At 38.8% G+C, this 22027-nt stretch overlaps 1 protein-coding gene across 1 annotated transcript in view; it reads left to right on the top strand.

Moving 5' to 3' along the window:
* Positions 1–21367, top strand: part of LOC311299392 (uncharacterized protein) — a 42340-nt gene extending 20973 nt beyond the window's left edge. Inside the window, exons 3-7 of the mRNA XM_084422937.1 lie at positions 708–1991; positions 2447–2560; positions 16474–17856; positions 19752–20644; positions 20710–21367. Of these exons, the coding sequence (XP_084279063.1) occupies positions 708–1991; positions 2447–2560; positions 16474–17856; positions 19752–19792 (2822 nt within the window). The 3' untranslated portion in view covers positions 19793–20644; positions 20710–21367. The remainder of the gene's footprint in view (positions 1–707; positions 1992–2446; positions 2561–16473; positions 17857–19751; positions 20645–20709) is intronic.
* The last annotated feature ends 660 nt before the right edge of the window (positions 21368–22027 follow it).

Here is a 22027-nt window from a genome sequence, read left to right as displayed (position 1 = left end):
ACATTTACTAACCGAAGACAGATGGACAAGGCGCTCCGCAGCTGGGAAAGAGCGCCTGAAGTTGGTGTCCTGGAGGGTGATCCTCGCTCCGATGCGGGACAGCAGGTCCATCAAACTGGTGCGGGACAGGCGGATGTACCGCTGAAAGTGGCCGTCATCCAGGCGCAGTTCCTGGAGCAAATGGTGAAACTCGCCAAACTGGGTTCGTCTCCGAAGGGTCTGGTGGACCCAAATACGTTGACAATGATCCCTACGCAGCTGTTCTGCTGTCCAGAGCAAATACAGAGCGGTGACTCTCTCAATAAATTATCGATCAACATCAGACATCTTGTAAAAAGATGGCCGCCAACGGGTTTCGAAACTTTTGAAACTGTCGCTTCAAACTTTTGTTTTTACTCGCGTCAATTTCGCTCTTGATGCGCGAATGGACACAAAGTGGTCAAAACGTATAACTAGATGCGCCAGGCGCAAATTTGATGTGCTATTCGTGTCCGGTGTGAACGCACAGTAAGACATTATATTCGTAAGCACATAACACAAGTAACACTTCTCTTTAAAACACAAACAAAACTTTATTGATTATTCTAACATAAAACTAATATCTAACACAAATATCAGCTCTTTTATGTCGTTTCACTTCATATTCCTCTTTTTGAATTATTTCTGTTATGAAGTTAAATGAAATAACTTTTTCTCTTTGATTTCAGACCTGATGGAAGTGAAGGAGGAGAGTGAAGAACTGAGTGAAGTGAAGGAGGAGAGTGAAGGACTGAGTGAAGTGAAGGAGGAGAGTGAAGAACTGAGTGAAGTGAAGGAGGAGAGTGAAGAACTGAGTGAAGTGAAGGAGGAGAGTGAAGAACTGAGAGAAGTGGAGGAGAGAGAAGAACTGAGCGAAGTCAAGAAGAAGAGTGAAGAACTGAGTGAAGTGAAGGAGGAGAGTGAAGAACTGAGTGAAGTGGAGGAGGGACATCATGTCAAACCTGGAGAAAAACCTTTGATACGCTCAAAGACTAAACGGACATTTTTAAAGAAAAGAGGAGCCAAGAAATCTTTCACCTGCACTCAGTGTGGAAAGAGTTACACAACCAAACAAAGTCTTGAGATTCACAAGGGAGTTCATACAGGCAAGAAACCATTCATTTGTAATCAGTGTGAAAAGAAATTCTCAGACAAACAATATCTTAAGCGTCACATGAGGATCCACACCGGAGAGAGACTGTTTACATGTGATCTGTGTGGAAAAAGCTTCATACAATCATCAAACCTTGATGTTCACATGATGATCCACACCGGAGAGAAGCCGTTCACATGTGATCAGTGTGGAAAAAGCTTCATAAAATCATCAAGCCTTAATAGTCACATGATGATCCACACTGGAGTGAAGCCGTTCACATGTGATCAATGTGGCAAAACATTTCTTAGGGCATTGGAACTGAAGAGACACCTGACCGTTCATACGAAGGAGAAGCCGCATTCATGTTCTGTGTGTGGAAAGAGTTTTTCATTGCGGGGTAATTTACATACACATCAGAAAATCCACACTGGTGTGAGAGAGTACATGTGCTTTGAGTGTGAGAAGACTTTTACTACAGCAGACAGTTTAAAACAGCACCAGAGAATCCACACTGGAGAAAAACCTTACAAGTGTTCACACTGTGACAAGAGATTCAGTCAATCAGGATATCTGAAATTACATGAGAGGATCCACACTGGAGAGAAACCTTACAGCTGTTCACACTGTGACAAGAGATTCAGTTTGTCATCATCTCTGAAAATACATGAGAGCATCCACACTGGAGAGAAACCTTACAAGTGTTCACACTGTGACAAGAGATTCATTCAGTCTTCAAGTCTGAAAATACATGAGAGGATCCACACTGGAGAGAAGCCGCACACGTGTGATCAGTGTGGGAGGAGTTTCACTATTAAAAGTAACCTGAAGCTACACATGAAGATCCACACAGTGGAGAAACCACATCACCACAGTCACAGTAAGTAGTTCCCCAGCTAACAAGACATTTTTTATAAGAACATTCTCCATATATTCAGAACCAAAAAAAGTCTCCAAATATTCAGAACCAAATGTTGGTTCCGGGAACGTAAAAAATGTCCAGTTTTCTTGATGTTAGAGGAATGTGTTTTAAAAGGTAAAATGTTCCTCAAACGTTCTTTCAACTTAATTTCGATTTAAAATTCAACATTCTAGGAACGTTAATTTGTAACATTCCAAGAACATACCAGTTTCCTGAATGTTAATAGAATGTTATTTAAAGGTTAGCATGATGTTCCTGAAACATTCTGTCATGTTTGGAACCATCCTCAAACCAGATTCAACTGGTTTAAAATGACTATTGAACTCATAAGTGATCTTGACTTGTGGCTTCACTTTTTATTTCACATTTTTTCTCTCATTTGAAAATGTCACATGATTTCATGTTTCTTTTAGACCTGATGGGAGAACCAGAGAGAAACCTTACACATGTGATCAATTCGGGAAGAGCTTCACAGATAAAGGAAAGAGACACACGATGGTCCACTGGAGAGAGACCATACACATGTGGTCAGTGTGGGAACAGTTTCTTAAGTAAACACAAACTTAGGAATCATATGAGGATTGTTGTACTTGTATCCCGCTGTAACCTTATAAATAATTCTAAAACATTCCCTTAACCTGTTACACTTATAAATTGCCCTTACCTGCAAGTTAAAGATGCTAGACGTTAATTCAGGGTCCTTTTCGAATCTGGACATGTAAAATATTTAGGAGAGATCTCATTTCGAGGGATTTATCAGAAGAATTCACTTCTGGGCCTCTTGCCAATACGACAGCATCCACACCGGAGAGAGACCTCAATGCGGGAAGAGTTTCACTCAGGCTTTCACTCTGAAATCACATCTTCTAATTCTGAAGAAAGACCACTTCCGAGTTTGGACTTGGCAAGTTTGGACTTGCCGACTCAGAACAAACTCTCGAGGACGGGAGGACGCAAGTCCAGTAATTCTACAAATGGAACGGCAGCGTACTTGATAGCGTCACTCAGCACATTAATAGGCCTACATTCTCTGATGTTCGACTCCGCCAGTCGGAGATCACCAAAATTAATATTAAACAAGTAAAAATATTGCAAGTACGATGTCATGCACTGTAATTTGCTCTGGCCCCCTTCCTGTTCGCAGGAGTGATGAGATAGTCAGTAGATTGTGTTCACTCAGTGGCTGGCTGTCGAAGTGGTGTTTGCAAAATAATATAGAATTTATAGAGCTGACTGAGCCTGGGTTCTCCCAAGGTTTTTTTTTTTCTCCATTAGGTCACCTGATGGAGTTTTTCGGTTCCTTGCCACTGTTGCCCTTGGCTTGCTCAGTTGGGGATATTTGGGGATATTTAATTTAATTAATCAATCAACGATACTATTGATCAGCATTACCAAACGTGGAATTTCCACTAGAAACAAACATTGATGTATTGTTTTAATTTAATACTGTGAAGCTGCTTTGCTTTGGTGTCACATGACCCTTCCAAAATGGCTGAAGTTGTGTTTTTCTGATCTTACTGCTGGTTTTCTGATCCATAAAAAATCGGAGGAATCCCTCTTAAATCTCAAAATATTAGTTGCTGTTTGAAGTAAGAAAAGCTTAATCAAAAATCTTCAAGCAAAATTGTGGCTGTTGTTTGTATTTTGTGAAGTTTCTGGGACACTACTGCTGAATCCTCGGGCCTAGTGGGCCTTGGTCATTAAACAATGCCACCAAAAGCCTCTAACCACACCACCGAGGATTATGTTACCATGGCTCAAGTGCGTGAGTTATTGGATCAGCAGAAGGACTTCTACAGAACTTTGCTTGAACAGCAAGAAAAAAATTTCAAATCTTGTGTACAGATCATAGTTGACTCTTCTAATAAGAGGATTGACGATCTGTCAAAGCAAGTTTATGACTTCAAGGTGAGTCTGGAAATGACTCAAAAAGAATTTGATGACTTTAAAATCTCTTGTGGCACCTGGTCAAAGATCTGTAGTGAAACCAGGTCAGATCTGGATACAATCTGTAAAAGTTTCAATTCTATCACAGAGAAGACTGACTATCTGGAGGGCCAGTCAAGACGGAATAATATTGTTGTGGACGGCATTAAAGAGTCTGTGAGAGAAAAAGTGTCTGATTCTGAAGATAAAGTGAGAAAACTATTCAGTGAAAAGTTACAGTTGGATCACTTGAAAATAGAGCTTGACTGGGCTCATAGAACTGGGAAGCCAGCGACACCTTCAGAAAAGCCCAGACCTATTGTGGTCAGATTTCTGCGGCTTAAGGACAAACTGGCTGTTCTGGATAAAGCAAAGAACTTGAAGGGCTCAGGCATTTTCATCAATGAGGACTTCTCTGAAACCGTCCGTCAAAGAAGGAAAGATCTACTCCCTGCAATGAAGGCGGCTCGAGAGAGAGGTGACATTGCATATTTGAGATATGACAAACTTATTGTCCATCCACCAACACAAAATCCTCCTCAACAAAGGAGGACCAACAGTTAGAGGTTGGTTCAATAGTTGCCTACCGTGTTTTCTTCATACAATATTGTGTTTTTTTGTGTGTTTTTTTTACAGTAAATATACACTCTATGGACTACTACAATACATCTGATTCTGATTTCAATATTTTTGATTCCTCTTTAATTGATTCTTATAATTTTGATGTTGACCCAGATTTGCATTTTTTTTCATCATTTGATACCACAAACCTTTGCAGATTTTATGATGAAACTCAGTTTAATGACTTGTATGTTTCCATGCCTTCTAATATATTCTCCACTTTTCACTTGAACATAAGAAGTCTTCCTTCTAACTATGACAAATTTATTCATTATTTATCTTTACTTAAACATAAGTTTTCTGTTATTGCTTTATCTGAAACATGGCTTACAGAAGACTCTAGAGAAATATTTAAATTATCAAATTACAATTCAGTTCATTATGTAAGAGAAATTAGATCGGGAGGTGGAGTATCTTTATTTTTTTTAGACAACTATGAGTTTAAAGTTAGGGATGATTTATCACTGAATTCAGTAGAATCTGTTTTTGTGGAGCTCTCTGGTGTTTTTGGTGGAAAAAACGTCATAGTTGGCGTCATCTATCGTTCACCAGATTCTGTTGTCAAAGATTTTAATGAATGTCTATCCAGTTCTCTTGATCTGATTAACAAGGAGGATAAACTTTGTTATATCTTAGGTGATTTTAATATAAATCTTTAAAAAAATAATCCAGATACATTTACTGCAGATTTTCTAAATATACTTTATTCTAGTTATTTTTTCCCTCTTATTCATAAACCTACTCGAGTAAAGGAGAACTCAGCAACTTTGATTGATAACATCTTAACAAATAATTTGAGTGAAGGAATGAAATCTGGAGTCTTGTATTTGGATTTGTCTGATCATTTCCCTATATTCCAATTTTCGTTAATCAAGTTTAATACAACCAAACAAAAAAAGAAAAAGATGCTTAAAAGAATTATGAGCAAGCTAAATGTTTCTAAATTTAAAGATATGCTTGCCAGTACTTCATGGAATGATCTTTACAAAGAAAAAAATGCTCATTTTGCATATCAAAATTTTATGAAAATTATTAGCGGTAGTTTCAATGAATGTTTTCCAATTATTAGCTCTACTATGAAATATAGTCAGGCCTTTAGTAAGCATTGGTTTACAGTTGACTTGTTGAAGCTGCTGAGGAAAAAGAATAAATTGTACAGAAAATATATTTCAAATCCTACACCCCTTACCCGTGGTGCTTATACATCTTGTAGAAATAAATATACTTATTACATTAGATCGTCAAAAAAGAAATATTTCTGTGAGAAATTTAAGAGGTGTTCAAATGATACTAAAACCACATGGAAAGTTATAAATCAGTTGCTGCATAGAGATAAGTCTCATTCAGAATTACCTTCAGTTTTTTATGAAGGTGATAATTCTTTTAATAGCTCATTTGATATAGCTCAAAAATTTAATAATTTTTTTGTTAACATTGGACATGAATTAGCCAGTAAAGTTCCTGCTTGTAATGGTAATCCACTAGATTATATTATAAGGAATTATCCTTCTATTTCTCTTTTTCAGCCTCCTGATGTTCAAGAAATAAGTGATATTATTGATGAAATGAAAACATCTTCAACCGGCCATGATAATATTTCTTCATTCCTTGTCAAACAGATCAAGCAGTTTATTTTGCAGCCACTGGTTTTCATTTTTTTCACTTTCTCTGAAAACAGGAGTTGTACCAGAGGATTTAAAGGTTGCTAAAGTTATTCCTCTGTTTAAAGCAGATGACCCTTGTTGCTTCAATAATTATAGACCCATATCCATATTGCCTTGTTTTTCAAAAATATTAGAAAAAGTTATATATAAAAGGATCTTATTCCATCTTGATTCTAATTTAATTCTTTATAAACATCAGTATGGCTTCAGGAAAAGTCATTCCACATCTATGGCTTTGCTTTATTTGATTGACAAAGTTTCCTCTGCATTAGAAAATATTGAATTTACCTGTAGTATATTCGTTGACTTCTCAAAAGCTTTTGATACAGTCAACCATCATATTCTATTGAAAAAATTGCAAAAATATGGTTTTCATGATGTTACGCTTGAATGGTTAAATTATATTTCAAACAGACAACAGTTTGTTTGTATTAATGGATGCTATTCCAACAAAGCCAGACTACTTTGTGGGGTCCCACAGGGGTCCATTCTTGGACCATTATTATTTCTTATTTATATTAATGATTTATCAAATGTGTCAAATATTCTTTTCCCAATAATGTTTGCAGATGACACAACTTTAGTTTATTCTCATTCAAATTTTAATTTTCTGATTAAAAATGTAAATACTGGTTTAACTGCATATGCTACATGGTTCAGATTAAATAAGTTATCGCTGAATACAAAAAAATCTAATTATATAATTTTTAGTGGAAAAAAAATCATATTCTAAGAACCTCTCTAAAGTCAAAATGGAGACTGTGGAGATATCCCAAGTTTCAACAACAAGATTCCTCGGAATTTTTGTTGATGAGAACTTGAATTGGAAAACACAAATTGACTGGGTTAGCAAGAAAATAAATAAATCTATTGGTATAATTAGGAGGATTAGCAATCTCATTACTACAAATTGTCTTCTTACACTCTATTACAGTTTAATTTATCCATATCTTTCATATTGTAATATAGTTTGGGCAAGCACTTTTCCTTCTACACTTCATAGAATTTTGGTTCTTCAGAAACGTTTTGTTAGGATTGCAACCCGATCTGAGTTACATTCTTCATCTGTGCCTCTATTTCAGAATCTTCAGATACTTACTGTGTATGACATTAATATCACTCAAATATGTGTTTTTATTTATAAGGTATATTTTAATTATGAAAATATCCCAGAGCACTTTAAGACTTATTTTAAATTTAACTCACAGGTTCATTCTTATTCAACTCGTCAATCCTTAGATCTTCATCTTCCAAAGTTTCTTACGTGCAGAGGTCAATTTACTATCAGATTTAGGGGTACCAAATTATGGAACAGTTTTTCCCATTTAGCAATAAACTCCTCCTCATTAAAATGTTATAAAAGATATTTAAAAGCCCATTTAACTGCTGTTCTACATTTTTAATATAGTAATTATTTCATTTTTATGTTATGATCATATTTTTGATTATTATTTTCATTACTGTAATCGTCATCAAAATTTGTTGATGTTATGTGTATGTATATATGTATATGCATGTGTGTTTTGTGTGTGTGTTATGGATATATGTATTTCACTAGTTTGTTGTTACTTTTATGTAGTAAAATGTTTTTGTTTTTTATGTTTTTTGTTTTGATTTTATTGTAATTATGTCTATAGGTGGAGGCGTTAAATAAGCCCAGTTGGGGTTTTTTGCCTCTTCCTGCACATCATTAAATTGATAATATTTGTTTTAGTTCTGTTTATATATTTTATGTTTTGTTATTATTTTTGTCATTTTGTATTTTAAGGTGCAAATATAAATAAACAAACAAAATACAACCTATGTTGTGAAAAGCGCTATATAAATAGACTTGACTTGACTTGACAGACAATTGGAAAAGTTATTGGGGCAGACCTGACCTGTTGAAAATAGGTTTACCAAGGTCAGATAAATCCCATCACATAGAGACTCTTTCAACTAGCTATCCTCATATAGAGACTGTGTCTGTTCCCCGAATTTGGAAATCCCAAAAACTTTCAACCCATCTAAGGTTAAACATTTATTTGCTGTTCAACAAATAAAAAACAGCTATAATACAGATGAGCAAATGATAAAGCTTGGGTTGCTGAATATTCGATCCCTTACTTCATAAGAGCTTATTGTTAATGATATGATTACTGACTATAATCTAGATGTGCTGTGTTTGAAAGAAACCTGGCTAAAACCAAACGATTACATTACTCTAAATGAGTCCACCCCGCAATATTACTGTTATAAACATGAGCCTCGTCTGAAAGGCAAAGGGGGAGGTGTCGCTGTAATTTATAGTAATATTTTCAAAACCACTAAGAAATCTAGTTTTAAATATACTTATTTTTGAAGTGTTGGTGCTTAATGTAAAAATGTATAGTGTAAATGACAAATCACATTTGAGATTTGTGCTGGCTACTGTATACAGGCCACCAGGGCACCATAAAGATTTTATCAAAGAATTTGCGGACTTTCTATCAGAGTTAGTACTGAAAAAGATGCATTGGGATTGGCATTTAAAAACATTCTGAACTCTATTGGAGGTAGACAACATGTGTCAGGACCTACTCATTGTCGTAATCATACCCTAGATCTAATATTATCACACAGAATAAATGTTGATGCCGTTGAAATTCTGCAGCAGAGTGATGACATCTCAGATCATTATCTAGTCTCGTGTAAATTACATTTAGCCAAGGCTGCAAAGCCGACTCTGTGTTACAAATATGTTAGACCTATCTCTTCTGCCACTAAAGATTGCTTTATCAATAATCTTCCTAATCAGTTTCATCCCAGCATCTAGCTTAGAAGAACTCGATATTGCAACAGAAACTTTTAACTCTCTCTTTTCCAGCACTTTAGACACAGTTGCTCCGTTGCCCTGAAAGAAGATTAAAGAAAATAGTCCAACGCCGTGGTACAACGAGCACACTCAGGCCCTTAAAGGTGCATTGCGCAACATTTCATGTTAAAAATACCCGTTTTTCTAACCCATACATGCTTAAACAATTGCCCGATGGGCTGAATGAGCCCTTCTCTGATCACTGCGATTGCCTCTATAATCCTGTACAGTAAAATAAATAAGAGGGATTCGGGGCGGAATTTTAGACTGGGCGTGACGTCATGCGCGTTCACGCTCACCTGGCTATGTCTGGCAGGTTTGTGTATTCGCCGCCATTCTCCGAATCAGCGAAGACAACTCGAGCGACAAAACTTTAGTCAATGTATGAACTATTGTGACCTTGCCCAGGGACAGCAGTTGAAAAGTATTGACACATTTCACATAAATGTTCGTCAGTGTGTATTGTCCCTGTCAAAATATCTACTAAATAAATCAGCACTACATGTAGTTTAGTGATTCGCTATTCGAGTAATTAGGATGTATTGCTATTGGAATTATGCTACTTAGCAGATCAATAAAACAGGCTAAACCCCCGCAAATGGATACAGTAAACACATAAAACAGTTCAACATGGAGATAGATGGAAACAAAAACCGAAGTTTTCTACTACCCACGTTTTCCCCTCACACATAAGTGTGTAATTTACTCAAATGCCTTTCCTTTCACATATTTAAAATGACTTGCAGATTTATAACTTTATTACCTCTGAAGACATTATGACTGTAAACAAAAGATTTGTGTGGCTGATGCTCCTTTGGTTAAGAACAGCTTGTGCTCGTACAAGCGTGCGTGTGCGTGTGGTCCATGAGCGTGCACACCTCTGGTTGCAGTTTCGCTTGTCGCCAGAGGGGGCATAGTTCTGCAAAAACTCAGAGACTTGCGCAATGCACCTTTAAGAGAGCACCCAGAAAAATGGAGCGCAACTGGAAAAAAACAAAACCTAGAGGTATTTCGCATTTCATGGAAGGAGAGCTTGATTGCATACAGAGAGGCCTTAAAAGCTGCTAGATCTGCTTATTTTCCAACCCTATTAGAAGGAAATAAACATAATCCTAGGTATTTATTTGAAACAGTGGCTAAACTAACAAAAAAGAAAGATTCAAGCCCAGACATTTCCAAGCAACACAGCAGTAATGACTATGAAATTCTTCACTTATAAGATTGATAATATCAGGGACAAAATGATAACTATGCAACTGTCTACTACAGTATCGCATCAGGCAGTGCATTGTAGTCTCCCTAAGGAAAAATTCGATTCATTTATTGCTATAGGAGAGGAAGAATTCGCTAAACTCATTAAATCATCTAAACTGACAACATGTATGTTAGACCCTATACCAACTAAGCTACTGAAAGAGATGCTCCCAGAGGTCATAGATCCTCTTCTTACTATCATTAATTCATATTTGTCTCTAGGACACGTACCAAAAATCTTTAAGCTGGCTATGATTAAGCCACTTGTTAAAAAACGCAACTTGATCCTACAGAATTAGTCAATTACAGGCCGATCTCGAATCTACCCTTTCTGTCAAAGATACTAGAAAAGGCAGTATCTTCACAACTATGTTACTTTTTAGAAAGAAATTATATCTGTAAGGATTTTCAGTCAGGATTTAGACCGTACTATAGTACTGAGACTGCTCTCATTAGAGTCACAAATGATTTGCTCTTATCATCCGATTGTGGTTGTATCTCTCTATTGGTGTTACTCGATCTTACTGATGCATTTGACACTATTGACCACAACATTCTTTTAAATAGACTTGAAAATTATGTTGGCATTAGTGGAATTGCACTAGCATGGTTTAAATCATACTTATCTGACCGTTATCAGTTTGTAGCAGTAAATTAAGAGATGTCTTATCGATCACAAGTTCAGTATGGCATACCATAGGTCTCAGTACTAGGACCGTTGCTGTTCACTCTGTACATGCTTCCATTAGGAGATATCATTAGGAAGCATGGAATTAGCTTCCACTGTTATGCTGATGATACTCAGCTCTATATTTCTTCACAACCTAATGAAACTTACCAATTCACAAAATTAACGGAATGCATAGCTGATATAAAAAACTGGATGACTAGTAATTTCCTACTACTAAATTCTAAAACAACAGAAATTTTAATTATTGGATAAAAAACTTCCTTACGTATTAACCTAGAATACTGTCTAACACTTGATGGCTGCTCTGTTAAGTCATCGGTTAGGAACCTGGGTGTGCTCTTTGATACCAATCTTTCATTTGAAAGTCACGTGTCTAGTATCTGTAAAACCGCATTTTTCCATCTTAAAAATATATCAAAATTATGCCATATGCTCTCATTGACAAATGCGGTACAATTAGTTCATGCGCTCATGACCTCAAGGCTAGATTATTGTAATGCTCTACTGGGTGGTTGCCCTGCACGCTTAATAAACAAACTACAGCTGGTTCAAAATGCAGCAACTCGAGTTCTCACTAGAACCAGGAAGTATGACCATATTAGCCCAGTTTTGTCAACACTGCACTGGCTCCCTACTATCCCTATGGCTTCCTTATCCACCCTGACACACCCTGGATGGGGTCATCACCTTATGGCATCGTGTACGATCCAAAGGGGCAGACAGTGTTTGGCCTTGTTGAAATTAAATGCCCCAATGTAGCAAGCTATGTTGACTTCCCATATATTAAGATCAGTGAGGGCACACACACACACACACACATTAAGGAAATCTCATCCGTACTTTTGGCAGATCCAGGGCCAGATGTTGATTTCTGGTTTGGACTGGTGTGACTTTGTTGTCTACACTCAGGAAGACATGTTTATTCAGAGGATTCCCAGAGACAATGAAATCACCAAAAGAATGAAAGAAAAAAAAATGACACTTTCTTTTATTGTGTGTGTTATCTCAATGCTTGCCTAGATAATTAGAATCTGATAGCCTGTCACACTTCTTTTACAGAATGCTGTTAATTTCTCTTTTCTCTATTACTCTTACTGGCAGTTCTAATCTAGCAGCTCTTATCAGTTCAGTCCATTGCAAAATATTTGTACATATTTATTACTATGTTTCTTGTTGTAATTCTATACTAATTTGTACATATTTATTACTTTGTTTCTTGTTGTATTTGTATACTAATGTGTACATATTTATTACTATGTTTCTTGTTGTATTTGTATACTAATGTAATGAGATGGAACATTTAATTTAATAAATAGATTATTACATATGTACATGTTCTTCCTAAGATTTCATTACCTAAAAATAGTATTTTATAACGGTTGTTTGTCATTTGGTAGCCCTAAACAAAGGTTATTACTCAGTAAATATAATTCACTGTGCATGAAAATATTATTCTTTTATAACAGATGGCTTAAAAACACTGATGAGCTAAAGTACATATAACATGCAAATAATTCAGTAGAGAGTTCATAAATAACATGAGGTACTATACAATGAAATTTATACATTTCTAAAAGTGAACAATTATAACAAAGTGGCTGAAAAAATTCTTGTAACATTGCAGCTTCTGTAACATATTGACAATTTTTTTTATTGAATTAAAATAAATAGCTATTTACAGACAAGTGGCTCTCTACTCTGGCTTCTTTGCCCAAGCCTTTACAAGAGGCCTGTTTTCATAGTTCTTCAGAAGACATGCTGGCCTATAAATCTTGCAAGGCACAAGGTCATCAACAAGGAAACCTCGGTCAACCATGATGGCCATCCCAGGTCTCAAAAGGGAGAGAATTCCAGACTCCCGCGTGATCTGTTTGTCACTGATGGAACCAGCGTACAGTGGAGAGATAAATGTGACAACCCCATGAGGAGCCACTCCAAGCAGCCCTTTGAGAGTAGAGTGGGACTTGTATGCTGAGAACATTTCACTTTGGAGAAGAGGTGATGAAGGGCACTGGCACCTCAGCTCCGTGCAGTCCAGGATGACTGTAGTGTCTGCATAGTCCTTAAAATCAGCTGGCAGATGTGCCCTTATTTTCTCCTCTGGTATCCAGATCCTCACAGACCCTAGCACAGTGTACTGAAAGTTGCTCCGCGTTGTGATGATCCGACTGACTGTGGACTGGTGGACTCTGTACCGGTCAGCAACGCCACGCTGTTTTGAACCCAATGCAAGGTAGTTGAGAAACAAGAACATCTCATCAATGGGCTGCAGGGAATGAGTCTGTTCAAAAGAAATAAAATGTACATTATATTTCTCTCAACTTCTATTAACCATGATCTTTGTTAAGTTGTATTGTATGGTCCATGTAAATAACTACTTACTACAGTGGAACTGTAAACTCAACTCTCTGTGCTTGTGTCACACTGACCATAGATGGCAGCGAAGGCTCTATTAAGGCCCAGAATCTCATCAGTAGGTCATACGATGCAAATCTAAATAAATACAATTCAGATATTAGCATTTAAATCTTGTATCAGTGTATACTATGAAATGAATAGGAAGCATTTCAAATATATAACTCAATAAGCCTTTCTCTCAATTCAATTCAAATTTCTTTATTGGCATGACTGTATATAATGCAATATTGCCAAAGCTACATAGAATAATTATAAAGACATCAAAAGAATAAAATATTATAACAACTTAAATTTAAATGTACAAATTAAAAAATATGTGTGAACATTTGATACCACAGCTGCTGTTTGTCCCTCTCCAGGTATGATCTTTATCTGTTCACACACCTATATCCGTTGCTGCAAAAGTACTACAGAACAATCCGGACATCTGATCTTGTGAAAAAAAAATGTATGTCCTTGTCTGAGGCAGAAAAAGATTAATCCCAAAGCGCTGATTCATTGTCAGCTTCTCGACTTGTTCCCTCAGCTTGAGGTTCTCCTCTCTGAGAGACATGTTGTCATCAAGGGCTAAATCGACTCACCTGCGGGATCTGGAGCCGAAGCGTAGTCGTGGTCCATGAGGATGTCAGCCTCCTCGCACGCAGCGTCATCCCGCGACACCAGCGGCCACTCTCTCCTCTCCCATACCCCCGGTCTTGAAGTGGGAAGGGTGTAATTGTTCAACTCAAACAATGCTGGAACAGCTCCCTTGATTAATGGCTATCTCCCTGTCTCTGACACTGGCTCATGAACATCCTCCTTTTTAAAATGCCGGCTACATACTCGGGTGTGGGGACAAACTGTGAAGTTGTCCCTCCGGATAGCGACAAGCCATTTTCGCCTGATTTCCGCGTCAGATGGAAATGTGTGAAAACTAAGTACTGTGTTGTACTTACTTGAGGCTTGACACAGAGGCACACAACAGTGCTCAGCTGTACTGCTGTTGGTTCGCTGAAATTTAAACGATTTCTTACTAGACATTACGCTATCGTTATCGCTTGGTAAACAATCACCTCAGCCGTAGCGGAAATGGCTTAGTTGGCTGAGAATTTAGCGGAAGTACGTCATCACCTCCGTGTGCATATAGCCTATTGAGCTTTATATTGATCAATACGATTTTCTATGAAGAAAAAAGCAGTTAAAACTTAGAAAATGTGTAAATGTGTCTTATGTAGTTCTACATGAATCCCCCTAGTGTTACATTTCTTGTCTTTTCTTGTATACTGTAGTATTTGTAACATACACTTTTTTTTTGTTAACAGTATAAAAAAAAAACACTAAAAAGAAGGGTTGACATTATCAATAACTCCACCTTGGTTGTTTCCTGCAGTACTCATAGATTTTGATATGCTAGAGGTAATGAAAGAATCTGTGGCTATTGTTGAAGATAGACTACAAACTGTATATCAAGCATTTGTCCCAGTATACTGTATAGGGATGTATCTAAAGATCCTAATACAGGAAGAACAGGTTTTGCTTTCAGTATTCCATCATTAAACATTTCTGTTAATAGGAGAACATCAGATCATTTATCAGTATACACAATTGCCTACAAAAAAGAACAAAACACACGTATCTCGGACACAGTCAATGTCCCTGACAAGCGTTACTCGAGCCTGATTTGTTTTCCTTGATTGGTTTTCCCTGAAGAGAATTACGTTGTTGAAAACGAAAGTGAAAGAGTCACGCACGTTCATTGCGATTTACCGTGATGAGATTTACGTGTCTTTATTAAACTCAACACATTATAATGATTTATCTGTCATCTACCCTCGATTAATTGTAATGGAATGTTTGTATTACCCGATTATCCGCGATCCGCGCAGCACTATACGGTTTGAGAATGGCCACAAGCGGAGCGGTAACCGTCCGAGTTTTGTCGAGAGCCGGAGGCGGCAGCCTTATAATTATCTATGCAGAAAAAACCCTGATATAAGTCATAACCTTCGACTAATAATCAGACTTATGAGTTTGTGACCGTGAGGTCAGCATTATTGGCAGAGGTGAAACTCTAAGTGACACTGGAATCCAAATTAACTAGTAAAATATAATGTAAAGAGTTAAATAGAGTAATCAAATGTCTAATTAAATTATGATATAAATGACCAATAATTAATTGGCGTTCGCACTTGAACTGGAACGCAGCAAAACTTGTGTTTCTGGTTTCCCACGTTCACATGCGAATAAATGGGAGTCATTGGAATTAAAAGTCTAGTGTGACTGGACTGTAATAATTAAAACGTTTTATATAAAATAAATTAAATATCAATCTTGAAAATGCAGCAGCTAGATTCCTGAAGGGGTGTAAAAAAAAAAATGTATCATGTTACACCCCTTCTGAGATCTCTACATTGGTTACCTGTTCAGTATAGAATTGAATATAAAATTATATTACTTGTCTACAGATCCTTAAATAATCTTGCACCATCTTATTTGACGGACTTACTCCACCTGTACACTCCTAAGCGAGGACTTAGATCGGGAAACAAATTCCTCCTTCACATTCTCAGAACCTGCTTTGAAAAAAAGGGGAAATAGAGCCTTTGAAGTGGCTGGCCCCACTTTGTGGAATAATCTCCCGACCCAAATTAAAATGGTTTCCACTTTATCTGAGTTTAAGGCTGCTCTCAAAACTCATCTGTTTGTCTCGGCTTTTAACATGTAATTTATCCTGTTTTTATTGTTTCTAAGTGATTATTGATTGTTTCTTTCTTGTGTATCTATATTGTAATTATTGTACAGCACTTTGGTCGACCAGCGGCCTTTAGTAAATGTGCTTTAGAAATAAACGGAACTTGAACTTTAAACTTTGGTATCAGCATTATGAAACTATTGTATAATTTGTAATGCTTAACATTACATTACATTATTCTAACACATAAAACTAATATCTAACACACATATCAGCTCTTTTTCTGTCATTTCACTTCATATTCCTCTCTTTGAATTATTTCTGTTGAACTGAAAATGAAATAACTTTCTCTTTGATTTCAGACCTGATGGAAGAGAGCGAGGAGAGTGAAGAACTAATTGAAGTGAAGGAGGAGAGAGAAGAACTGAGTGTAGTGAAGGAGGAGAGTGAAGAACTGAGTGAAGTGAAGGAGGAGAGAGAAGAACTGAGTGAAGTGGACGAGGAGAGTGAAGAACTAATTGAAGTGAAGGAGGAGAGAGAAGAACTGAGTGTAGTGAAGGAGGAGAGTGAAGAACTGAGTGAAGTGAAGGAGGAGAGAGAAGAACTGAGTGAAGTGGACGAGGAGAGTGAAGAACTAATTGAAGTGAAGGAGGAGAGAGAAGAACTGAGTGTAGTGAAGGAGGAGAGTGAAGATCTGAGTGAAGTGAAGGAGGAGAGTGAAGAACTGAGTGAAGTGAAGGAGGAGAGAGAAGAACTGAGTGTAGTGAAGGAGGAGAGAGAAGAACTGAGTGAAGTGAAGGAGGAACATCATGTCAAACCTGCAGACAAACCTTTGATTCGCTCAAAGACTAAACAGACATTTTTAAAGAAAAGAGGAGCCAAGAAATCTTTCACCTGCACTCAGTGTGGAAAGAGTTACAAAACCAAACATTTTCTTGAGATTCACAAGAGAGTTCATACAGGCGAGAAACCATTCATTTGTAATCAGTGTGAAAAGAGTTTCACAAGCAAACACTATCTTAAGTGTCACATGAGAATTCATACCGGAGAGAAGCCGTTCACATGTGATCTTTGTGGGAAGAGTTTCACACAATCATCAAGCCTTGATGTTCACATGAGGATCCACACCGGAGAGAGACCGTTCACATGTGATCTGTGTGGAAAAAGCTTCATAAAATCATCAAGCCTTGATTTTCACATGAGGATCCACACCGGAGAGAAGCCGTTCACATGTGATCAATGCGGCAAAACATTTATTTGTGCATCAGACCTGAAGAAACACCTGACAGTTCATACGAAGGAGAAGCCACATTCATGTTCTGTGTGTGGAAAGAGTTTTTCACGGCGGTGTCATTTACATAGACATGAGAAAATACACACTGGTGTGAGAGAGTACATGTGCTTTGAGTGTGAGAAGACTTTTACTACAGCGAACTGTTTAAAACTGCACCAGAGAATTCACACTGGAGAAAAACCTTACAAGTGTTCACACTGTGACAAGAGATTCAGTCTGTCAGATCATCTGAAAACACATGAGAGGATCCACACTGGAGAAAAACCTTACAAGTGTTCACACTGTGACAAGAGATTCAGTCAGTCTTCAAGTCTGAAAACACATGAGAGGATCCACACTGGAGAGAAGCCGCACACGTGTGATCAGTGTGGAAAGAGTTTCTCTATTAAAAGTCACCTGAAGCGACACATGAAGATCCACACAGTGGAGAAACCACATCACCACAGTCACGGTAAGTAGTTCCCCAGCTAACAGACATTTTTTATAAGAACGTTCTCCATATATTTAGAACAAAAAATATTCTCCAAATATTCACCAAATGTTGGTTCTGGGAACGTAAAAAAATGTCCAGTTTTCTTGATGTTAGGTTAAACAAAGTCATGTGTTTTAAAAGGTAAAATGTTCCTCAAACATTCATTCATCTTAATTTCAATTTAAAATTCAACATTCTAGGAACGTTGATTAGCAACATTCCAAGAACATACAAATGTCCAGTTTCCTGAATGTTAATAGAATGTTATTTAATACCCCTAGGTATCTCTAGGTGGGTCCGGGGGCATGCCCCCCCGGAAGATTTTTTTTTTTACATTTTAAAGATAAATTCATTAATCTGGTGCACTTTGAGTCACCCGAATCCACTGTTAAAAATAAATAATCCACCCGCAAACCGCCCGAACCTATGATATTCTCTGATTTAGATATCTGCACCTGATCATCACATTACAATTATTCAAATTCTCAGTGTTAAGCATGATAATATGGTAAAATATCACACTGAAGTAGGCTGATTTAAAATGAACATTTATTTAAAATAAAAGTTCTTCTTTTGGCAAAATTACATTTCCTTAATAGCAAACAGAGGCTTTACTCCCTTCAAACTTAAATTGTCAATGTTTCATTACATCACTGTTTGAAAACACACATTTTTTGTACCTTTATAAAGGGCATTTTCCCCCTAATGTTATTAAATATGGTCCATCTTTCATTTCAAATTCTTAAATTTGATCAATATACTCAATTAAAATAATAAGACACTAGGCTGTTACCAATCAAATTAAATATTTTACATTGAAAAATTGTAACTGTATTAAATTAGATTATTTTAAATATTTTCGAATATATAAATAAGGAATGTTGAAAAGAATGATACTTTATGAAACTAAACCGCCAGTAGGAGGCGGCAGGCGACCGTCTTAATGAGCGAGTCATTCACTCAAACGATTCGTTCAAACGGCTGATTTATTCAAAAAGATATTTTATGATATTTACAATATTTCAGTTACACTACACTTGAACAATAACTTTTATCTTTCTTCTTAACAGTTGGACAAAAAAAAAGTGTTCAATGAGTATACAGATTACATCTACAGTAATTTTATACAACAGACATTTTATAAAAATATATCAATAAAACCTAAATCAATGTATTTACAAGGTTTTAATATTATTTTGGTCACCAAACGTCGCAACCGAAATTTAACCAAATATCAACGTCTTATGATGTTGCGTGCCTGATGGGAATAATCTGTTATGTCTCATTTAGCAGATGCTTTTATCCAAAGCGAAGTAGGAGAGCATTTAACACACGCTCAGCACAATCCGGCGCGACGTGACGAGGTCCATACGGGTTCTGTTGTCGTACACGTCTTACTCATAGACGGACTTACTGCGTTACAGTTGGTTAAATCAACAAGGAAACTTTACGCGTGATTTATGTCATCGCGACATACTTACAGTGCGTGTTTGAAAAAAGGATGTAATTGTCCTCTGCTTTTTTCATTTTCGTTTGGTTCATTTTACCTTTGACGGCCAAACAGCAAAGTGACTAAACGAACGAAAATTCTCAAGAGCAACAAGAGATTTGAAGCTCATGGCAGACACGCCCAAGAGATGATTCGCGCTGTGATTGGCTGAATGTTAGTTCACTCAAGTCTAAGTAACCAATCAGAGAACACGGGCGTAAATATTGGCGCTGGGTAAAAAAAAAAAATGCGGGGGGACAGAATCACCTGTTTCTAAAAGTGAGGGGGACGTGTCCCCCCCCCGGTTGCTACGCCCCTGGCTTCACTTTTAGTTTCACATTTTTTCTCTCATTTGAAATGTCACATGATTTACTTTTTCTTTTAGACCTGATGGGAGAACCAGAGAGAAAAACCTTACACATGTGATCAATTTGGGAAGAGCTTCACGGATAAAGGTGTCACAGTGTCTGGTTTGTGTTTCCCCGGGTGTCCAGTAGAGGTCTCTTTCCCTTCCTGTCACCATTCACTCTGGAACCGCAATTCCCATAATCCTTTGTCTGTTCCCATCACTCGTGATTGTACTCAGCTGTTCCCTATCACATTGTTAGTGTCTGTGTATAAATACCCTGTCTGTTTCAGTTCATGTCACAGAGTAATTGTTGTATGTCACGCTACACTTCTGAGGTCTGTTACAAGTCTGTTCTTGTTTTGTTTCTTGTTTATTTTGTGTATTTGTTTTTGGACTGATTAAAATGGATTTCGACCCTTGCATGGATGACTACGATTCTGATTACTTGGATTTTGACCTTTGCATGGATGACGACGAATTGGATTGCCCTGATTATAATATTGCTACATTTGGATCCACCCATTTCTCTGTATTGTCCCGTGACAGAATGACTCCTTCATCAAATGGATCCAGTAGCATGAATATTTTGCAGGGCTTTGCTTTATGGGCCCGCCAGAATGAGGAGGCCATGGCGCTCAAATCCCCTAAACTCCCTTCCATCAATGACAGAGAGTCTTTTAGGGGCCAGATTTTCAGGGACTCGTGGAACCCGCAGGGGAGGAAGTACTAGAGGTGAGCCCCGGACCCACTCTCCGCTCCGGTCTTTCTTCAACCATGGGCCGGTGATGCTCAGCCCAGAGCACCCTTCGCCGCGGGTCCTGTCCAGCCCAGAGCCTGCACCTCGCCATAAGAAATGACGGAGGAGGAAGACTTCCCTTCTCTCTAACGTCACGGAGGTCGTCCCCGTACAGGCCGCTGTGGTACCGGAGGTTATTCCCGTAAGCCCGCTGTCATCCCAGAGGTCGTCCCCGTACAGGTCGCTGTGGTACCGGAGGTTATCCCCGTGCAGCCCGCTGTCATCCCAGAGGTCGTCCCCGTACAGGTCGCTGTGGTACCGGAGGTTATTCCCGTTAGCCTGCTGTCATCCCATAGGTCGTCCCCGTACAGGTCGCTGTGGTACCGGAGGTTATCCCCGTGCAGCCCGCTGTCGTCCCGGAGGTCGTCCCCATGCAGGCCGCTGTGGTACCGAAGGTGGTCCCCGTGCAGCCCGCTGTCGTTCCGGAGGTTGTCCCCGTGCAGTCCGCTGTCATCCCAGAGATCATCCCAGAGATCGTCCCGGAGATACCCACCATCAGTCCTGCCATGGCAAGGAAGGCTGTCTTCCTCTTTTATGCTGTAGCAGTACTGCATGCTTGGAGGAGACACAGTAGGTCTGCCGACCTACAGACTGTTCAGGTCAAGTCTGCCGATCCAGAGACTGTTCAGGTCCCGTCTGTCGATCCAGAGACTGTTCAGGTCCCGTCTGCCGATCCAGAGACTGTTCAGGTCCCGTCTGTTGATCCAGAGACTGTTCAGGTCAAGTCTGCCGATCCAGAGACTGTCCAGGTCACGTCTGACGATCCAGAGACTGTTCAGGTCACGACTGCCGATCCAGAGACTGTTCAGGTCACGTCTCCTGAGCCGATGTCTGTGTCTGTTCCTGAGTCAGTGTCTATGTCTGTTCCTGAGCCAGTGTCTATGTCTGTTCCTGAGCCAGTGTCTATGTCTGTTCCTGAGCAGCCGGTGTCGGTTCCTGAGCGGGTGCCTGTTTCTGTTCCGTGATCGCCCAAGGGGTCATCTCCGTCACGGACGCCCGATGAACTGTCCGCTCCGCCCTGGCCACCTTAGGGAAGGGTTCCGCCCTGGCCGCCTGAAGGGTCATCTCCGCCCTGGCCGCCCGATGGACTATCTGCTCTGCCCTGGCCGCCTGAAGGTTCGTCTCCGTCACGGCCGCCCGATGAACTGTCCGCTCCGCCCTGGCCACCTGAGAGGAAGGGTTCCGCCCTGGCCGCCTGAAGGGTCGTCTCCGCCCTGGCCGCCCGATGGACTATCTGATCCGCCCTGGCCGCCTGAAGGGTCGTCTCCGCCCTGGCCACCCGACGGACTATCTGCTGCGCCCAAGGGGCAACATTCTAATCTGAAAAATGAAGCCTACCCGGAAGTGCGAAAAACTGCAATACATTGAAAATCCGCTAGGGGCAGGTCCCAAAAGGGAACAAATGTCCATAGACCTCATGTTAAAATGTCCGTTTTCACAGCATAAGTGAAAGTGAAAGTGAAAGTGACACATGACGGCCAAGTATGGTAACCCATACTTGGAATTTAACCCATCC

This window comes from Rutilus rutilus (genome assembly GCF_951802725.1).
Source record: "Rutilus rutilus genome assembly, chromosome: 1".
Taxonomy (NCBI): Eukaryota; Metazoa; Chordata; class Actinopteri; order Cypriniformes; family Leuciscidae; genus Rutilus; species Rutilus rutilus.
This window is presented reverse-complemented; position numbering and strand designations above follow the sequence as displayed.